Source organism: Gobius niger (assembly GCF_951799975.1).
Source record: "Gobius niger genome assembly, chromosome: 6".
Classification (NCBI taxonomy): Eukaryota; Metazoa; Chordata; class Actinopteri; order Gobiiformes; family Gobiidae; genus Gobius; species Gobius niger.
Window position 1 is genome coordinate 25,824,544 of NC_136857.1, and position 22,952 is coordinate 25,847,495.

Sequence of the window (22,952 nt, forward strand, 5' to 3'; positions counted from 1 at the left end):
TCTGAACATTCATATTTTGGGATGTTTGATGGCTAAACGCTAACGGCTATAGGGAAAATGTGGTGAGCTGGCAAACAAACGCTGAAAAGCTTCTCAGACTAGCATGCATTAGGATCATACTGTGCTCCTCCATTGTTTCAATGGTCAAATTGACGACAGGAATTCAAATCAAACTTGTTATGTTTTGAAATGAGGATGAGTCTCCAAACCTGCAGCCAAAATGCTCATGGACATGTTCATATTTCTCCTGTTTCTCCCTGTCTCGATGTGGTGTTACGAAGCACCAGAGGACGAAGAGGACGTCTTTGCCCACACGGCCTGTCCTGCCTTCCTGACGTTTGTGAACGCAGCGTACGTTTCAGGCACCACAGTTGAGCTGCCCTGCCCCTGCAAACCACAGGAGGTGAGTCTAAAGCCTGGGATTATCCTCCAGAGGTTAGATTTGAAAGGGAAATAGTCTTTGAAATGAGCTAACGGAGATGGAGGATACTGAAGCTCCCATTATGCTGTAACATGGAGAAGAAATAAGATTTAGGGGACATTATCCTGTAGAAAACCAACTTTCAACCATGTTATTATGATGTTCCCGCATGAAAAACGTATCTGGAATATTAGGCTATTTGACTTAATTCATCAATGTTGTACTCCTGGAGAAAGCCTGGAAGAAGCCTGGGGAAACAAAGTAGAAAAAAAAAAGAACTTCCTCCCATTTCTCCACCGTTACTTACCAACAAATGCTATAATATGCATACATATTTTTTCTACTAAAGAAGAGACAGAGACATGGTGAGGAGCAAAGTGGTTCAACAGCACATAAATATTTGCTAACCAGGAAGCTTGCGACGCTAACATTAGCTTCATGCTACGTTAGCTAATGAGTGCAGTTTTTCGCTTCTACTGAACAGTTCAGCCACATCGACCCGGTTTTGGCTTGACTTTACTGGTGTGTGATAAATATAAAACTGCAAAAAATTGTGAAAAATAGTGACTCGCACGAGAGGTTTTCTACCCCCTCGGCTAGGCCACACCCCCTTGTATGACGCATTGCCGTCCATATCATTTGGCACCACCATTAATTGCCTTTAGCTGTAAATGGTGGCTTGATTTTTTTTCTTCAAGAGTAATTCCCCTGCTGCCAGCGGAGGGCACACAACCGCAAGAAAGGACACGCTGAGAGAGGAGTTGTTATCGATCAAGTGTCCTTTCCACGCAAAGACATTGTTTTAAGTTTTAAAGCGTCAAATATCAATGCGGATGAAGTCAAAAGCAGGCCCATGAGCTACAATTATGTATGTTCACTTTAACCCGTAACTCCCGCCTTAATCAAGCACATTTTATCCAGTTCAGCTTTACCCAAAACTAAAAGCTTCTCGATTGGCGCCTACAGCCTCATTTGAAAGCTAAGGCCTACAAAACATGTTTTTTTGTTGCTTTTTCATCAATTGTTTGTCGCCTGTTTTGTTGCATTTTTGTCACTCTTTTTGTGTTTTTTTTGCTACATTGTCATCTTCATTTACGTCTTGTTTTTGCTGCTATTTTGACTAGATTTGGGCAGAGCTGAACTGGAGAAAATGCGCTTAGTCAAAGTGTGGGTTGATAACTTGTATATAAAAGGTATATTACGGCAACTTACTGCTACTGCTGCTACTACTGCTACTCTACAAATTGTGTGTTGCTGGGACACGATTTGCGAGGTGATCTATAACAGCCAGCAACACTGAAGTTTCATCAGAATAATGTACTTTCGTAAAGACTTTTGGAGGACAATGGAGTCTGACAGATACTGGCACTCTCATTTGTCCAAGGCTGTCTGAGTCATGAAAAACATGGTCTTTTCAAGTTAGAGTGAGTCAGGCTTTTTATCACGGCCGATCATTTAAAGCAGTACTAAGTAACGGGTTTACCTTAATAAATCCTTTTCGTAGTCCCTGTGGGGTAGTACAAGCGTTTATGGGATGATTGGAGGGTCTTTCATCTCCCCTGGTGTCTCTGGCCAGAAAACCATGTTTGCAACTTGACTGCCACCGGACTGGAGCAACCAATACACACTAATGGAATCACAAAGGAGAAGCTAACATGCTAACGGGCAAAGCTCACTGCGGACTATTGTCACTTTAAACAGTATTTACAGCCAAGTTTAAGTGAAAAAAAAATGTCCATTGTATAATTGGATGTACAACATTCCTCTCTCCCTTCGTCTTTCCTGTCAGCATAGTATTTACTCTCCAAGACAATGAATAAGTTAAAAAACGTAACTTGCTACGACACCTGCAGTTGCGCTTATGGCCTCTGGGGGCAAGAGTTACTTAGTACTGCTTTAATGTACTGCACCAGACAAGGAGACATGAATCGATGTATGGTGGAAAAACGCATGAAGGTGAGAAAATGGTGCATTTAACTGGTATTTAGATATTGTAGAAAATAGCTTGCACCTTGGTCTCTATCACACATTTTCAAAGCATCTTTTCTCCTAAGGAAGGCACTCACTTGTCGATCAAAAAATATTCACTTACAGATCATAATTCACTTGAGAGTCAAACCGTCATCAAGGCTAAAACAACCTTGCCTGGGCAGCCATCCACCTCTGCTGTTTCTTTCTGTTCAAAAGCAGGACCGTCTGGAACTTTGCTAACAGGCAAAGAATGTTCGTCCGTAGATTCCGACGCTTCATCCTCTAAGAGTATTTTCTGCATGTTGCCGTCAATCGAAAGTATTTTGCTAATGAAATCATCCCTGATCCCAGACAACACGTTATTGTAAAGAAGAGGAAAAGGCGTGTATTCTGGCTGGACAGATCAAAGACAACCTAGCCTAGATGAAGGCGCAAGAGCTATTCTCTACAATGGAAAACGTGTAGGCAGAGCTTACACAAACATACACTGCCTGACCAAACAAAAGGTCTCCACACAAATAAAGGTCACAGACTCTATAACTGTATTTAGTTGAACCGCCTTTAGCTTTGATTACCGCACACATGCACTGTAGCATTGTTTTAATTAAGCCACTTTTCCACTGGCAGACAATACACAGCCCGAGTTGGGCGAGTTTTTAGACTGCCAAGGCCAGGGCCAAACCGGTCTGACCAGGTATTTGTTTTGGCACCGACCTCTAGCTGTGGCCAAAGCGCTGAACCGAGACTAACGTGGCATCAACAGACACTGCTGTTTGATTGGCAAACAGGTCATACGGATTTAATATTTCACCACATCATACCGCTGTTCTAAAAGGGGATTTTGCCGATATTAGCATTTAGCCGCTGTTAGTGCTTAAGCTGGTGTTAGCATAACATTTGCATGTTGCTTACCTTAATAGTTGTATTTTAGCTGCTTCTTTCCAGTAGTATTTGCCTTGGCACCTCTGAACGATTCCATAACCCCCACCAGAAGGCATCGTTCTCATCGTGTTCAGTGGAAAGGTGGCTTACGCTTCTGCAAAGTCAAAAGATCCAGTGTTGCATTCATTTTTCACCAACATTCTATATTGACGAAGGAAGAATGCAACCACTACGCAAAGCCTTCTCTGGTACATCCCAAAGATTCTCAATGGGGTTAAGATTTGGACTCAGTGGCGGCCAATCCATCTCATGCTCCCTGAACCACTCTTTCTGAGCATTGTCATCTTGGAGTATGTCCGTACCGTTAAGGATTAAGAAATCTATAGATGGAATAATCTGGTCATTTACTGTAGGCTCTTCAGGTAGTCATCTCATAGTGTCATTGAACTATGTGCAAGCGACTTTCATAAGTATTTTGAGGTTTTGCAGTTCACAACCCCCCAAAAAATGTTATTTCACAATAGCACTGATTAGCACTTGCAAGAAGAGTTTGTTGGGCCACTCTTTCCTGAACATGGAGAAAGGAAAATCAAGCTCATACTGTGTGTGTCTTGCTTAACTGTCACTGACCAATGTGACTGAACTTTTCCTTGACTCGTTCATCGTTTGTAAGATCTCCATTCGTCCCTCTCCTCATCGTCAGGTGCAGACAGTGGTGTGGTTCTACAGAAAGCACATGTCCAGCTCGGAGCAGACCCAGGCCTTGACTGACGACCACGGTTTGAAGGTGGTGAACCCGGGCTCTGTTCCTCACAGCGCGGACCTTAAGAGCCGTTTCTCCATCCGCATGTTCAGCCTGATCATCTACAGGACCAGCCCAGCAGACTCCGGGGTTTATATCTGCGGGTCCGAGCACAGGGACTTCTTCTACGCCTATGACCTGGACGTACAGGGGGCAAGAAAGATCACGTTTGCTGACAGGTTAGAAAAGCATGTTCATGTGTATTCAACTCTCGTGGTCAGTGTGGCGCCTTTACTTTCCATCACAGTGGTCTCTAGGACTCTCCAGGGTGAATTGTTTGGAGGGTTTTCACTGCTGGCAGACCCTCTCGCCTGAAACCCTACAAAACCATTGTAGAGGCTGCCGTGATCAAAAGTAAAGGCGCCATCGTGACCACTCATACAGCCCCCGAGTCACAACAAGGTACGCACAAAAAGTTGCATAATGCACTTTTAAATGAACTCGATCTCTGTTTTCTAAAACTTGAACCTGTTGTTTAATATGTTTTGAAAATGTCACCGTGACTTAGATATAGCATCAGACTGTGCATTGAGTTTCTTATTGGTTTAGTCTGCGTCTGTTTGCCCCACTACCAGAAGGACTTGATTTGACCGACGTGCCTCTAATTACTGGCTCACACAGCGAGGACTTTGACTGTGCCAGCTAGCCCTGAATAGCACATGATTTTGCCTTATGGAGGTTTGCAGAGTGGATTTACATACTGTGACCTTCAGTGGTGAAGTGTGTAATATTCTCTGGCTCTGAATGGAAAAAAGACTCAGACAAGACAGGCTGGAATTACCTCAATCATAGCAGATTCGATTTGAGCAATTACAATGTTTTTGAAATACTCAAGAACACTCAGAAAATAAACAATGTGATGATGAGAATGTTTTTTCTCGACTGATTTGACACTAACGTTTATTCAGTGCAACAAGAAATGCCTTGAATAAAATGAATGGTTTGCGTGCAGTTCCCCAAGTGTACTCTCGCTTTTTCAGAGCTCATTCTCGTTTTATCTTAACCACATTTGTACCACATTATTTATAACCACAGCTTACACGATAAAAAAATTGAATAGATTTTAAGTGTGGATATGTGGATATGTGGATAAGAGCAGACTCTGGAAAGCAGCTATCAGCTCCGTGGACTCAGTGCTGGAGCCAAGCAGGACTTTCGGCCTGAGCAGAGCCTTCCTCCGGGAGGAAGCAGGTCCGCGGAGAGCTGATAGCCGACCAGAACCTAACGAAACAGGCCCAACCGAAGACAGCCTTACGAGACGTCCTTCGATCATTCCCCTGACAAGTGGACAGCGCACGGTCACCAGACCCTGTGCACGCCGTTCAGACCTGTACCTTACGAACTCGCTCGGATTGAAGAAAGCTGTGGTGCTGTTGATGGATTTGTTTGATGCCCGGGTTACTCGCATCACAGAATACGGTCCGCAGACTCAGTGCTCAAACCAGCCAGAACACGGAGCATGGCCTCTCCTTATCACCAAGTCCTAAAGGTGCTTGAGCACATTTGGAGTCAAGAAAGACTATTTCTCTCTGTGTTGGTTTCAAAACCTGTAATTGTAGTTAGTGACATTTGAACTCAACACTGTGTAAAAGGACAGCACAACACAACACAACAACAATATTGTAATAGAAAATGACACTTTTGATATGAAGTTTCCGTGACATGCAAACCACCTATTACAGTAAGCATCACTACTTACAGAGAGCAGGAAATGCCAAGGTTTCCACACAGGAATGACAATGAAACATCTTTTTTTTATTTTATTTTTTATTAAACGTTTATTACAAACTCTCGTGGAGACATCGAATAAAAACAGGCAAGGCAGTAAAATAAAGTAAAATAAAATAAATAAGGCATTGTTCCCATATGTTACAGGTTCAAAAACAATTCAGCAGCATTACAAATTTCTTCCACAGTTTGGTTGGATCTTTTCAGAAAATTCAAGGAGGATAAAAACATACAAAATTAATTTTTAAAACAGCTAACATTTCGCAGTTGCTTTTTCCATTTATTTTTGTGAATGTGGTATTTACCCATAATGATGATAAGGTTAATTAAAAGTGAAATGTCCCTTGTCAGTTTGGAGTTATAGATAAGAATATCTTCAATTGTAAATTGTTCAAGATCATTAATTTTATTATTTAACCAGCCATGGACATCCTGCCAGAATTTTCCACTCACTGGGCAAGAGAAGAATAGATGTTCTGTTTGTTCTGGATTTTCATGACAAAATTCACAAGGGTCGACTTCAAAACCAAATCTACCCCTTAATGTCTCCGCAGATGGATAATAATTATTAAGAATTTTAAATTGCATTTCTTTTACTTTGGGTGTGATTGGCCATTTTATAAATGCCCAATGTTTTTCTGAGATTGTTGGATTTTGTAATATTTTAAGTTTTATCTTCCTATCATAATCATGATAGATATGTTCTTTGAAAGCTTTATTTAGATATTTGTTGTCACATTTTTTGTCTGTAATGCTTAATTCACCTATTTTCAAATTTGGAAGTTTGATTTGGACAGTAGAAAACAATATTATGTTTTTTATCAGCTGTTTCAAAGCCACTGGTATAGATTTACAAATTTTCCTATACTCTTTGAGAGAACCTTGAAAATTAAATTTGTTTTTTAATTCTTGTATCTGTAGAAATTCACCGTTTATATCCAAAATGTCATGTACGAAAATAATGCCTTGGTCAAACCAAAGCTGGTTGAACAAAGACTTTTTGTTTGATACAATTACTCTATTATTCCACAAGGTGGCACAATGAGGGGTAAAATTATGGGTAAATACCATTTTCCAATGATGTAAAACTTGTTTGTGAAACTCAGATAACTTAAAAGATAGTTTAGAGATTTCAAAGTCACATTTCAAAAGAAAGTTTAACCCGCCAAACTTCTTGAAAATACTTTTTGGAATGTGATACCATATTGAATCTGGCTTCAATAGAAGTTCTTTCAACCATTTTATTTTAAATGTTCCTAACATTGCCTCAAAATCCACCGTTTTGATACCCCCCTATTGTAATCTTTGACCAATTGAGATTTACAATGAAACATCATTCTAATATAAAAGAAAAAGTTCAAAAAGCAAACTGGTAAAATACACAACAAATACAATGAATACCAAATACAGCTTGTCCAAATTTGTCCAGTGCGATGTCTTGCAAACGTCTTGACTCATGTCCTTTTCTAAAAGCTGTGCATTTGTTTCTGTGATGTATTAGGTTTCTCATCAAAAACATGTTTTGAGGGTGCCATGTTATTGAGGAAGTAGTTTTTTTTGTCCATGCATGAAAAAGTTGCTTGGCCACCTGGCTATTCAATGAACCCTGAAGTTCTGGAACCAGGTTGATCCTCCTCAACACTTCCTGTGGGTCTTTGGTATTGGCCTCATGGAATCTGTCATACAAGACAAAGTGTTCTGCGGAGCCAGTGTAAAGATGGATGATAAAGATGGATGCTCATCTTTATCAGGATTCTGCAACATTTCAATCAGCCATGGTAGGGAGATCTTGAGTTTGTTCTGCTGAGCTGCTGTGATGTTCTGTGGTGTCGATGCAGCCAATCTCCCTTCAAGTGGTTTGAAAGGTATCACAGTTGGCAAAATCTTGTGGAGACTCTGCACGCAGGTTAAACTTCAAACTGTACACCACACAATGTGGGCAGAGAATCACTGACCACCCACCTTCAATAGGAAACTAAATGGTAACTACCTAACTTAGGTAGTTATCATGCAGTTATGTTGTGACCCTTACCAGATGCTCCCTAGATTTTCTGGAATATCTTGTCGTATGAGTGTCGTGTCTTCATCTCTTGCCTAAGTCTAAGTAGCAGATCCATCCGCAATCCCTTCATATCCAAATTACAGGCATTGCACAGTTTACGCATTGTTGACCTTTTGAAATACAGACAAGAAATACAGTAAGATGTTACTGCATAATGCAAATCAAACAAACATGCATGCATACCCATTATTGGTTGACTTTTTTGGATCACCAAAAAATTTTAAGTGCACAATTTCTGTTAACACTTGCTATGTCTGTACAGTATTGCAAAGAGTGGTATGTGTTCACAGTGTGTAAGAGTTAATCTGCTTCGTGAAGCCATTTTGGAATACTGCTTGCATTCTTCTAACTCACACTGAACCTTGTGTACTCGACCCCAGGTTTGTTTTGTACATGTATGGGGACTGAAAAGTCATGCCCTCCTTTTTGGACAGCAGAAATCCCATTTTTGGCATCCACACAGACACTCTTTAAATGATCAATTTCTGCTACATCCTTCGATTTCTGGGGGGTGCTTCCTCTGGATGTGTTTGGCCAAGATTCTCTTCAAACAAGTAACTGAACAGAGGGGACATTCGACATTGTTTGGGATTTTGGACCTTGAGTCTCTTGGGAAGTAGGTACAGCAGAAGAGGAAACCAAAGGAGAAGACGATGTCATATGTGTGTCTGCTGAGGAGTGGATGATAGATGTTTGAATTGATTGGGCAGAGGGAATAGTACATGTGGTTGTATCCTGTTGCACAAGAAGGTCTGGAGATGGAGATATTATGGTTGGTGGAAGCATAGAAATGGATGCAGCAGAGGAACTTGGTTGCAAGGATGAATCCTGACTCTGCTTGGACTGGACAACAGCTGAGGTGGGAGTTTGTTGTATGGGACAAAACTAAGTGTGCTTCCATGTCTGTCCTTCTAATAATGGTTTTGTCATAAATAGGACAATGATATTGTCCCTCATTCCTGCAGTTCAAATTGCAGCGGCAGACCTTCTTATCAAAGAGTAAGAAAATGTTTATATTAGACAATGACAAACAAGTCTCATGAGCACATACACACAAATCTGCATGTTTGTGTCTTTAATCTGAAAAGCAATGGCATTACCTTCAAATGCAATGGCATTTTTAATGGCAAGGGGGCAGTGGAACTGACTGCAGCATGTTGTGCAGCGTTCCACTGCAGGCTTTCCACCACATGGAACGATTGAATGATGCATCTAAAAAGGATATAAAATGCATCATGTGTTTGATTTATAGTACATGAACTTCAATTCAAATGAATGTATACAGCCTGAAAACTTAGATTGATAAATGCCAAAACAGGCGGTAATTGTTCATACACCCCACATACGCTTTGATTTCACCGTACGCAAGTTTGATAAATGAGGGTCAATATGTGCAGAAGAGACGCGGGTAAAACTTCCAGGAGAGGTTGTGGTTTTGGGGTGGTGTTATACTGTTCATTGTCCCAACGAAACACGAAAAAGCCATACCACCATGACATCAATGTTAAAATTAAGCAATTATCCCGTGTGTTTCCCTTTTGTTGGACACATGGCTCATTATGCAGGATAAACAAACTACTGCGCTGTAGAAAAAAAAGACATTAATGACGCTGTGGACAAAACGCACTTGGTGTAAATGAGGCGTTAGTCTCAGGCAGCGAATTGTGCATGGTAGAAGAAGACACTACACCAATATGCCAGACTCATGAGGATTTCCTACAGAAGTGTTACACTCCCATTTTTACAGTCGCAGATTGAGTGCAGCAGTCTCATTTGTCTTTTACTAAGCAACGTGTCTTTTACAGAAGATGTAATTTGGACAAGAACAACAAACCATTGGTCGAAGTGGAGATTTTTTGGCTAGTCTCCTCCCTTAACATCTTAGTTTTTGTGTCATAGGATAAAAATGACAACGTACAATGCTTATTTTATGATGTTTTGTCGTGAGGCGGAGATAAGAAGTACCAACAACATTTTTATAAAACCGTCTTTGCTATGGGTAGCAATTCACAAATATTGACAGTTTTTACATCTCCTGAAGGGTGTCCGCGATGACGCAATCACCCAAATATGGTATTTTTCCCAGTACGAAAGGGTGGAAAAATTTAGCTTCAGTGCAAATTCAACATGGAAGACGTACCTGCAGCCTTCATTCATTGCTTCATCATCGTCAGCCAATCATCGCCCAGGATCCCCTTCTTAAGCTCCCTGGTCAATTACTCGGCGGTTTCCCAGCCATGCTGCGACCCTCCTCCACCCCTCCTCCACCTGGTCTCTCCTCAGCTCTGCTCCTCCTCGCCAATGGCAGCCCCGGGTCGTCCTATCACCACCAGAGTCCAGGCTCCGGTGGATGAATCTGGCTATCATCCATCAACGCCATGTATTCCATTTCATTACTGCAATCTCTCTACTGCAATTGGGTCTGAGCCCCAATCATGTTAAATAAAACTTCCAATAAAAAGTCTTTTCGGGTTGAAATGTGCCGCGCACCCGGTACAAATCTTTAGAACTGTTTTTCTCCAAATTATTTTTTTGCTCCACTCATGCAACGACATAGCAACTCCTACGGACTTTCCAGTTTTTCAGAGGGATTTTTAAATATCTTATTCCCAGCCAGATTTATTCGACTTTGAACCAAAAAAAACATAAAAATTATCAACATGTTGCTGGACCGAAAAAGGGCAAACGGCTCTTCAGTCATCTCCGGATTCTGTGATACTGTATGCCTTCTTCTGATGGGTACAATTGATCCGCAGTTATTGATGTCCCAAGTCAATTGCGGAAAGGACTTTGTGTGGTGTAAAAATGGCAAATACGACCAATTATGGCTTTAACATTTTCTTGATTTTTCCCCAAAGCGTCGATTTGTTCAGGCTTCCTGCGGAGATAAGAGGGCATGCATCAGTGGACTTGCTGATAAATAAGCACGACAGGATTTCAATAGGAGAAAATGATTGTGTTACTAACAGGAAGGACAGGTTAGAATGAAAGAATAAACACATGGATGTCCTTTAAGCTCTTAACCCTCGCCTTAACAGAACAAATTTTCTCCAGTTGAGCTTTACCCAAATCTAAAACTGAAAACCACAACATAGCAGTGACAACAAGAAAGACATCTTTACCTTTACCACAGAGGCCATTGTTTGCGCTGCAGCGGTTAAGGTAATATCGAAGATCTGTGGAAAGTAAGCGTTCACTCTGTTTTGGACATATTTGATACAGTTTTAGTAAATAATTAGTGACAGAGTGAGCGCTCTCACTGTGAAAAGATCTTTGACGTGTGAAGTTGGCTTCACCTTGAAACTGCGCAGCTTGTGTTTAGAAACGTTTAGCTGAAAGAAAACTGTGCCCTGATATGGATCTGGTCTGTCCCTGGAGCTCAGGAGGTAGTAATGTCCTTTGTCTCTTTTTATCACTGCCTAAGTGGAAATTCTGCTCAAAACATGAAGTTGCAGGTGACGCTGCTGTGTCCTGTGTTGCTTTCAGTGCTGTTTTATGACATCCTGAATGATATTTTAATTACACACATAATTTCAATACATTTTCAATTAAAACAATTAAAACAATAATGCTTGTGTTGGTGCTGTATTTTAAAATCTAAAAAAAAAAGTATTTGACACCATCAGTCATGACATTTTATTATCTAAGTTGACATATTACAACTTCTCCTCAAGTGCCATTCAATGGATAAAATCCAATTTGGACTCAAGGAAACAGTGTGTTAAAGGTCCTGTATCATGCAGCTTTTAGCCATGTTGTTATGCTATTTCCTTATCAAAAACACCCCCAGAGTGGTTTGCGGCTTCATTCACGCAGCTCTCAGTAATCCTCCTGAATCCTGCTCTCTGAGCAGCTGCTCCTCCCTCTCCTGGTGAACGACTGAGTGTTCAGTTGTGTCGTAACAGCGGAACGGAAGTGCTCGACGTCTGTAAAGCAATGTCTTACAGCCTGATTTTAATTTGTAAAACAGCTTTTTAATTTTTTCTGTCGTAAGAAAGAAACAAAGAAAAAAAGGATCTGCCCGAGGTGCTTCCAGGTCAGCTGTGGCCAAAACAAACACATCGCGTCTGAACAGATCAGTCATGTTTGCGCTGCAGCTGTGAAGATGGAGCTCGTTATAACTGGACACACCTGTTCTTCATCCTACCTAACGATAATGTCACGGAGAAAAAGAACCGTGTTTGGCTATGAGGACGGGAGTTTGTTCAACTTTTCAAGAAGAGGCCGATCGAAGTTGTTTTTTTCTCCGGGATTCAGCGACTATCACCAAAATATTGTTTTTCTGTGACTGTCACTGATGGATGTTTGGGGAACCTTCACCTGAACCAAAGTGGATTAACTTTTAAAACCAACGCGAGTCCCATAATGTAAACAGCGATGGAGCAGAGCGGTGAGTCAATCCAAACACGTGTTAGCTTGTGTGTTAGCATATTAGCTTGTGTGTTAGCCATTTATCAAGCTGTGTTGCAGATGTCAACTCCGTATAACTGCATCGTGAAGTAACTTCAACTGAAGTAAGTAAGTAACTGAATTGAAGCGTTGTGTCTTCCGGGTTTGAAAAATACCTCCAGAAAACACTTATATTTATCACAAAAATTAGTGCTCCATAGTGGTAGAGGTACAATATATCATATACATGCCTGTACTTAACTTTGGAATGGCTAAAATAGCATGAAATAGCTCCTTTAACTCAGTTAAAATAACAAAGGTATCGAAAAAAGTACCGTTAAGGCACCGGTACCGATAAGCAGGTATCGTTAAAGTAGTGGTATCGAAAAAAAGAATGGTACCCAGCCATGACAAGCAAGTGAAACCAAAATAGCGTAACAACCCCACATCTTCCAAAATTCCAAGTCTTTTAAAATAGTATGCATTTTTGTCACCTCCTCACACTTCTCTTGCTTGACTTCCATCAGCCCCAAAAAGAGAAGGAAGCACCAGCGTGAGTCAAAGGCTGAGCCCCCGTACCGGACCTTCACCAGTTTCCAGGCCTGGTCCGTGTGCGACCGCTGCGGACCGCCAGGGGAGCGAGTCCGAGTGGGGCTCTGCTACGTGCGCTCCCCCTACCTGCACGTGCGCTACCGGCGGGCCAATCAGACGGTCGTGTCCTGCGGTTCGGGAGCGGTGCTGCGGGTGTTCGGGCCAATCGGCGGAGAGGGGGCGTCGCTGGAAGTCAAGAAGTGTGAGGAGGTGTGCCCATCGCCGCCTCCCACCCCGTCCAAAGTGGCTTCGCTCATGGCTTTCCTCGGATACGGGTAAATGTGCACACACCGGACAGTCAAATCCAATGTTCATTTAATAACCTCCACCTTACATAGGTGTACATTTTCTCCAGTTAAGCTTACTTATATACATAATAGGCTAGTATAAGGCTTCATTTGAAAGCTAAGACTTACCAAACTAATCTAAATAGATCTTTACAAGCAGTGAACTATCACAGTGAGCCAGAAAGATAGAAAAGGAATGGTATTTGCTGCCTTTTTCATCGTGTGAATTGGCCTTAATACAGTAAATACAATTATTACTATAGCTCAAGCATACTATTTCAGACAATACTATTTTACATTTTCCGTAAGACTTCCAAGACATGATCTAGGTAGTGGGCTCGCTGTCTCTCACGTAACAAAAGCCAATTCCCATTTAAATCTAAGGAAAAACATTAGGAATTTTTTGGTTTCCAGCTGAAAGTTTTCATGTAAAGGGTTTCATGTTAATTTTGCCTGCAGTGTCCTCAAATTATTAAATAGTATTATTAAGTATTATTAAAAACATACTTTTTAGAGCCTTCTACCACATCATCCAAACAGATAAAGGTCAAATACCAATGAATTCACTGCCCTTCTTCTTCTTCACACCGCGGCAGTTCTGCCTCCAGGCCAGTGGGGGTGAAAGTGTATTACCTGAACCACCGGGCAGACACTCTGCTGACAATGGGCTGCCCGGGAGCAGAACCAAACATGGCAGTGGCCTGGGACCGAGGCGACGCTCCAATCCTCAGATGGGAGCACACAGTGCAACCAGGTGGAGAGGGCCCTCGGATCAGCATAGACACTGGACACCATCTGGTGTTCAACCTGGCACAGATGAACGACTCAGGTGAGGGAGTGCACCTAGAACTGAGTAACTCAACCTTTTTAAATGACCCTCTAATCCAGGGGTCCTCAAACTTTGCTCTCTGGGGCCCACATTATGGTTCCTGACTGATGGGGGGCCGGGCCGGGCCGGGTTGGCTATAACATAGACTTGTATGACCCAGACCAAAATGCAGCAGGCCTCATTGTGAAGTAGAGACTTCATTTAACACGTGGCTATAATGTGTTTATATCCTGATCTCTTATGTCAGTGCCCTCTGCTGGACACGTGTGGAAATCTTTTTTATTTATTTAAGTTTCTCCCTAATGAGTATATTGGTTACTTAGTTAAAAAAAATCATAGCTCCACACAGGAATGGGCGAGAGACTCTTTCTTTTTGACATACTCAGTGATTTGTGCTCTACAGGTCAGGGGTTAAATCATGTAGGTCTTAGCTTTCAAATAAGGGGCTACATTGGCCTATAGTAATATAAAGTATTTACAGCCAAGTTTGAGTGAAAAAAAAGATCTCCATTGTGTAATTGGATGTACAATATCCCTCTGTCCCTTTGTCCTTTTTGTCAGTGTATTAACGGACAATTAATGAGTAAAAAAAACATAACTTGCTACAACACCTGCAGTGGCGCTTATGGCCTCTAGGGGCATGAGTTACTTGGTGCTGCTTTAAACAATAAATGTTCAATATGATCGCCTCTGAGGCTGAAACTCCCCTGACAATTATACTTAAAGGGACTAGATGCAAGTTCGTCATTTTATACTCACTACTGCCACCTCAGGTCAAGTGTATCTGCAGATTCTCCAGGCTTTTAAGCAGTGCAAACGACCAAAGAGAAGAGCTTTCCTCACCCGTTGGTTTTCATATAAGAATAAGGCATTTTGTGCATAAAAAGCCCAAACTGTTTAGTAACATTTCTCCGCTCTTCTGAACCGAGTGCCTCACAGAAGGAAAAACTCCATATTTGGTTTACAGCGTCATCTTGGACACTCTTCGCAGGACAAGTGGATATAAAATATGTCGATATGAGATGTTGCAGCTTCTTCAAAACATCACAAAATAAGTATCATACAGTGTAAGTTTTGACAAATTTGATGCTTGAAAACTAAAATGTTATGGGAAGAAAATCTCCACTTCAACCACTGTGTGAAAAATTAATACTTTAATATAAGGAGATTAAATGTATGATTTAATTCATGGTTTAAATGCATGGTTTTATTTTGTTGATATATTTTTGTGTATCCGAGTACGTCAGTAATATGAAACTCACTAACCCGTCTCGATTTGGATTTGTTTCCTGCGTAGTTTAGATGTTCATTCAACTCTGTTTAATGACATCAAGCATTTAATATAGGCCTTTGTTACCAGGACGAGCTGTTTCAAAGGAAATAAACAAAAGTAAAGCCGTCAGGTAAGAAAAATGATGCTAATGTGACCAGAAAGCAGACGTAGACTTATCAGAATCAGAATCAGAAATGTTTTATTTGCCATTGTTAATGAACAGGTTCATTGTTAATGAACAGGTTCACAACCAGGAATTCTTTCTGGTTCAATCATGCAGCATGAAACATAAAACATTTAACACATAACCTAGATAAATAATAAACTATACAAATAGTGCAATAGTGCAATAGAGCAGTGCAAACTCATCTTCATGAGTCTGATACAGAGTTATTGGGTCCTGTTATCGTTCATGAGTCTGATGGTGGAGGGGAATAAACTGTTCATGTGGCGGGAGGTATAGGTCTGAGTGGCCCGAAGCCTCCTTAAACCCTAGGGGTTTAGTTTAATGGTTTTGTATCGCCCAATATCACAACAGAAGTCGCCTCACAGGGCTGCACCGAACATTATGGCAAAAAACAGAGCCACAAATATGACAATGTAAAGTTCAGGTGAATGAAGTATCCAGGCAAACGTAATGTCCAAATAAAAGTCGGCAGCAGGCGGCGACGAGCGGCACGGGTGTCCCGTGTCCTTAGACTCTCCAGTACGGCAAGGAACAACTCAAAAACCCAGCGGGACAAAAGAGAAACCTTGGGGAGAACCACAGAAGGAGAGATCCACTCCCATGGACGGACAGGATATAGACACCCAGGGCCGAAGGATCCCTCAGCAGTTGACAGGCAGGGTGAATAGTCCATGTCCAGGGTGAGAAGGGTCTACAGGGTCAAAGAGACTACAGGATCTGTTGGTGGGAGAGAGGAGGTCTGCGGATGAGAAACGAGATGGTTTTCAGGAGAGGATGGATGACAGGAGTGGAGAGAGGAGAGGACGGGGGAGAAAGAGAGAAGACAGGAATGGAGAGAAGAGAGGGGGAAGAACAGAGAGAAGGGAAAAAGAGAAAGAAAATCACACATTCACACTCATTCATACACCAGCGTCAGACACTGGAGGCAAGGCGGGTGAAGTGTCTTGCCCAAGGACACAACAACAGTGTGCGCCTACAGGACATTCCGCTTAAGCGACGACCCAGCGCCACTGTCACCCCAGAAAAAGAAAAAATGAAAGAAGAGAAAAAAATGAAAGAAGAGAGAGAAGGGAAACTGGTAAATGGTCCCATATATGTATCACCTTTTGTACTTGCTCTGAGGCACTCAAAAGGCTTTACATCAAGGAACCATTCACCCATTCACACTCATTCATACACCAGTGTGAGACACTGGAGGCAAGGCGGGTGAAGTGTCTTGCCCAAGAGAGATCTGTCCTCCTGAGACCTCGAGAGAGATCTGTCCTCCTCAGACCTCGAGAGAGATCTGTTCCCTCAGACCTCGAGAGAGATCTGTTCCCTCAGACCTCGAGAGAGATCTGTTCCCTCAGACCTCGTGAGAGATCTGTTCCCTTCAGGCCCAGTGACCGTTTCTAACCCTGCTCTTCCTGGCGTCTCCTGGTAAAGCCATTTTGCCTCCACCGGCCTTGAACGTTGGGCATGTTATGGTCTGAATCGCTCCTCTGCCCGTTCTGTCTCCGGTTCCTGTAGTCTTGAGAGGCGTAGTTGTTGGGCATGTTATGGTCTGAATCGTTCCTCTGCTCGTTCTGTCTCCGGTTCCTGTAGTCTTGTGAGGCGTAGCTGTTGGCCCGTGTGTCCTGAGGTGCTGTGCTCCTCTCTGGCTCCACGGTTTTCAGCAGATCTGGTGGTTTTTCGTTCGTCTCCTGCTGTGCGGTTGCTGCCTTCGCTGCCTTCTCATAAGCGATGTTTTGGCGTAGAAGGCTAACGTTATCTTTCCGAAGTGCCTCTATGTCGTCCTTCATTTCCACATAGACGTTGGCGGCGTGTTCCAGATTCGCATAAATGACCTTATTATTTATCTGGAGAACCCTGGCTTCTTCTCTCAACTTGTCCGCCTCTTCCACGGCCTTATCACGGTCCGCTTTCATTTCTAATTTCTCCTCTTCGAGTTTCTTAAGGATCAGGTTGGTTTCCATATTCGGCTGCAGCTGCTGTTGGAAGTTCTTTGATTTTCCCAGCTCCATCTTGGCCTCCTGGAGCTGGGTTTCCAGCTGTAATATGGTCCCTGATGTTTGCATTTTCGACGTCTTTAGCTCTTCTGAGAGGATGCATTTTTCAGACACAAGCGACTTGTTTATTTCTTCAAAGTGGCTGATTATTTTAACTTTCTCCTGAAGATTTATCTGTAGTAGTTCTCGGTCAGCTGCAGAAGAGTTCAAATTCTCGTGCAGTTTCTCAACTTGTCCACGGAGAACGTTTGCTTCTTGCCTAAACCTGTCTGTTTCTTCGTTAGCCTTGTCACAGTCCGTCTTCATTGCTAATTTCTCTTGTTGAAATGTCTCGAACATACGATGAGACTCTTGGAGAGCGTGGAGTCTGTCTCTCACACTCTCCTCCAGGTTGTCGTACTGTTTAGAGACTTCATCTTGGAGCACAAGGTTCTTTTGTTGCTCCTCTATCAGTTTTTGACTTGTCTGATGGACGTGGTCTTGTATCTTCTTGCAGGAGACCGTTTTTTTGTCCAGAGTCAACTGCAGAGTCTGGTTCGCTCTCTGCTGTGAGTCCAGATCTTTATTGACGACTTCAACCTCTTTCCTCAAGGCAGAAATGGTCTCCTGAGCTTCCTCTGCGGCGGTTTTATTGGCCTCCTTCATGGACAGCTGCTCCTGTTGAAGTGTCTTTATTTCCTCCTCCATCTGGTGGACGTCCTCGTTCAGGGCGACGTGTTTCATCTCAAGCAGCATAATCTGTTCAAGCTTGAGACGATTCTCTGCCAGCTCCTCGTCCTGCCGCTGTAGCAAAATCGATTTCTGTCCGACCTGGTGTTCCAGGTCTTTAATCTTCTCACGAAGACTCGCGTCTGCTACTTTGAGCTGTCCGTAGTTCGTCTTCAGGGCGTTGATAACCAGCATCATACTGTCTGTCTGGTTATCCTTTTCCTGTTGAAGGAGGAGAATTTTGGCATCTTTCTCCGACACGGAGACTTGAAGCCTTAAGTTCTCCTTGTTCAGACCCTGGTTTTGGGCGTTTAGAGCCTGAACATCGGCTCTACTCTGCCTCAGGGCTTCGTTGGCCACGTACAGCGCGTCCTGTGAACGAAGGGTTTTGTCGGCGAGGTCCCTCGCTAACGAGGAGTTTACTTGACGCTCGCTCTGCACCTGCTCCTGCAAAGAGAGATTGATCCTCTCCGCTGAACAGAGCGCAAGCCGGAGCTCCTGAATGAGCGCGGCGTCGGAAGAACGCTTCTTCCCAAACATTTTCATGGCTTTTGTCACAAATGCGTTAGTGAAAAAAGCGGAAAAATGCGTTAATACACGACAAAATGTGTCGGAGAATGTGGCAGATGCGTTGAAATGCTACAAAATGCAGTTCAATGCGTCGAAAACCGTCAAAATGCGTGGAGATACCTCAAAGTGTGTCAAATGCGTCGAAAGGCTCGTGGGTGTGTGAAGGAATGACTGACTGAGGTATGAGGTCATACAGAGATGATGACATCATCACATTTAGAACAACTGTAAACATTCCACACAGCTGTCATAGAACTCTAGGGCGTTGCCATGGTAATCCATTGGAACCCATATAGATCTACAGTAATACAAAAAAATTCAAGGGGGAGTGGCCTAGCCAAGGGGGCAGAAAACCTCTCATGGGAATCACAATTTTTCACTCTTTTGCAATATAGACATATTTATCACACATCAATAAAGTCAAGCCAATATGAGGACCATATAGATGTTTTTTCATGTTCCTTCCAAAAATACATTCAACTGAAAGGGAGAATGAAGAAAGGGACAATATGCAAGTTATTATTTTTATACTCACTACTGCCACCTCAGGTCTTATGCACAACTGCACTTACAGTATGTCTTACATTAAGTGGTAACGTATGATTCCATTGTGAATGTACTATACGTTATTACAGGTTGTTACGAAGCAGATTACACTGTATTTATTTTAGTGAATGTGTCAAAGTTAGTGTAAAATAAAGTGTATCAAAAATTGCACTTATTTCTAGATGACTTTGCTGTGAACTAGTTTTACCTTGGACTCAGGGAGCGAGAAGAAGCTTCTGAAGACGACACAAAAGTCCACACGCTCACACACACACAAACGCTAACACACATGCTAACACACACGCTAACACACACGCACACACACACGCTAACACACACGCTAACACACCCGAAAACACACATGCTAACACACACGCTAATACACACGCTAACACACATTCTAACCCACCCGCTAACACACACACACGCTCTAACACACACACTAACACACACATTAACACACACGCTAAAACACACGCTAACACACAGGCTAACACACACATTAACACACACGCTAAAACACACGCTAACACACAGGCTAACACACCCGCTAACACACACATTAACACACAAGCTAACACACACGCTAACACACCCGCTAACACACACGCTAACACACCCGCTAACACACACATTATCACACAGGCTAACACACACGCTAACACACACATTAACACACACGCTAATACACACACTAACAAACACATTAACACACACATGCTAACACACCCGCTAACACACACGCTAATACACATGCTATCACACACTCTAACCCACCCGCTAACACACGTTCACACACACACGCTAACACACACATTAACACACAGGCTAACACACACGCTAACACACACATTAACAAACACGCTAACACACACATTAACACACAAGCTAACACACAAGCTAACACACACGCTAACACACAGGCTAACACACCCGCTAACACACACGCTAACACACACATTAACACACACGCTAAAACACACGCTAACACACAGGCTAACACACCCGCTAACACACACGCTAACACACACATTAACACACACGCTAAAACACACGCTAACACACAGGCTAACACACCCGCTAACACACACGCTAACACACACATTAACAAACACGCTAACACACACATTAACACACAAGCTAACACACACGCTAACACACAGGCTAACACACCCGCTAACACACACGCTAACACACACATTAACACACACACAAACACACCCGTTAACACACACGCTCACACACACACGCTAACACACACATTATCACACAGGCTAACACGCACATTAACACACACATTAACACACACGCTAACAAACACGCTAACACACAGGCTAACACACCCGCTAACACACACGCTAACACACACATTAACACACGCTAACAAACACGCTAACACACACATTAGCACACACGCTAACACACACATTAACACACGCTAACAAACATGCTAACACACACAATAACACACACGCTAACAAACACGCTAACACACCCGCTAACAAACCCGCTAACACACACGCTCACACACCTGCTAGCACACCCGCTAACACACACATGCTAACACAAATGCTAACATACCCGCTAACACACATGCTCACACACACGCTAACACACCCGCGAACACACACATTATCACACATGCTCACACACACCCTAGCGCACACGCTAACACACACATTAACACACACGCTAACAAACCTGCTAACACACAGGCTAACACACACGCTAACACACACGCTAACACACATGCTCACACACACGCTAACACACACATTAACACACACGCCCACACACGCTAACCCAACCGCTAACACACACGCTAACACACACGCTAACACACATGCTAACCCACCCACTAACACACACGAACACCCACACGCTCACACACACATGCTGACACACACGCTAACACACACGCTGACGCACCCTGGTAAGCTTCATTTACCACGTGGCTATAATGTGTTTATATTCTGATCTCTTATGTAAGTGCCCTCTGCTGGACACCTGTGGAATTATTTTTTTTACATTCAAATTGCCCCCTAGCGGCTGGAATGAGTAAACTGGTTATTTAGTTAAAATGTCCTAACTCCGCACAGGAATGGGCTAGAGACTTACTTTTTTTTTTGACATACTCAGGGATTTGTGCTCTACAAGTCGGAGGCCGGAATAATTCACCTTGCGGCCCGGATTTGGCCCGCGGGCCGTAGTTTGAGGACCCCTGTTCTAATCCATACATTCTCTGTTGGAAATGTTGTGGATACAAAAATGGGGCTGAATTGTTGTTACCTGCTTTGCATACTTTCACTTTCTTTTAAAGCCACACTGTGCAATTGCTCAAAAGTTCTGTATGTTTAGGTAATGGGAGTCTGTTATCGAGGAGTTCCCAAACTTTTCTCCACATAAACCTCAAAATCACCAGACCAACAACTCAGGACCCCATATGTAAACTGTAATTAGAATTTGCAATCATTTAATTTGCAAAACATTCATTAATGTATGTTTGGAAACTAGATTTTGATCTTGGGCTTAATTTCACTAAAATATCCTATTCTCAATGATAAATACATACGTCAAAGTTATGAATTTCAATTGAAATCATCTCGCAACCCCCTCCTTAGTGTCCCGCGACCCCGTGAGGTGTCCCGACCCTCACTTTGGGAACCCCTGGACTTGAGAACTGCACTGGTTTAAAACTCCAATGTGGCCCTTGCGTCAAAACATTTGCCGATACCTGAGCCAGATGATGACAGTGCTATTGTTGTGGTGAGTTATGAAAATATAAAACATTGTACATTGATACCTGATCAGAGTGCAGCAGCGATATCTCCATGGAGACGGGCTGGCGATGTCCCGCTCGAAGCAAAGTCAGAGCTGAGGAGACGTAGTAAAGATGCAGTGTTTTTCCTTATAAAAACTCTCGACTGAAGTTAATTTTATTGACTTTACTTGCTTAAATGCTGCACAGTGTGGCTTTAATACGAAACCCCAATACAGAGTTGTCAATGATGATGTTTTGCTATGATGTGTGCTCTAGGGGAGTACTTCTGCTGGCTGGAGGGGAAGAGGGTCGCACAGATCCGACTGTTGGTGTATTCTCATTTGGGACGGAGCCAGTCGGTGCTGTCCCATCCAGACTTCTACCCCGCTCTGAAGACGGTGCTGTGGGCCTACGCTGGCATGACCGTCACGTTTCTGCTCGTACTGGTCATCAAGGCCGCATTCCAAACCCTCAGGGACATGCAGGAGACTCATCAGGACTAAGATCATTCCTGAAGACTGTTCAGCACTTCCCAACGCTACAACTTACCTTTCATTTGATATATTAGTTATTATCCCCAGGGCAATTAGATAAATTCAGATAGAATTTTTTTTTCCATTTTGTTGTTGCTTAAGCAATAACAGAATGCTAGAAGTGTCTCTCAACCGGCCACCTCTCGAGTTATTAAATAAATACTATCTTTCCTTCCTTTGACCTGTGGTCTCACTGCAACGATGATCCCTGTCAAGCATCTCATCAACACATCATTACACGCCTTACCCCACCAGAATCACAAGGAACAGAGGCCAGGCATGAGCGGGACTGACTCTTGCGTCCTGTAATATTATTTTATTTTATTATTTTTATATAATTTTACAGGACTTTCCCTGCACTTTTCCACAAAAATAATCCCAGTTAGCATGCGCCACACGCCTTCTGTAGCCACAAACTGCTACG

At 42.8% G+C, this 22,952-nt stretch overlaps 1 protein-coding gene across 1 annotated transcript; it reads left to right on the plus strand.

Annotated features, from left to right (window-relative positions):
• Nucleotides 1-265: 265 nt before the first annotated feature.
• Nucleotides 266-22,498, plus strand: LOC306964304 (Ig-like V-type domain-containing protein FAM187A; the record flags this gene model as incomplete). The annotated part of the gene is made up of 5 exons (XM_079558295.1): nucleotides 266-403; nucleotides 3,978-4,255; nucleotides 12,783-13,121; nucleotides 13,730-13,962; nucleotides 22,272-22,498. The coding sequence occupies 5 exons, from the start codon at nucleotides 266-268 to the stop codon at nucleotides 22,496-22,498; spliced, it is 1,215 nt and encodes a 404-aa protein (XP_079414421.1).
• Nucleotides 22,499-22,952: the final 454 nt, after the last annotated feature.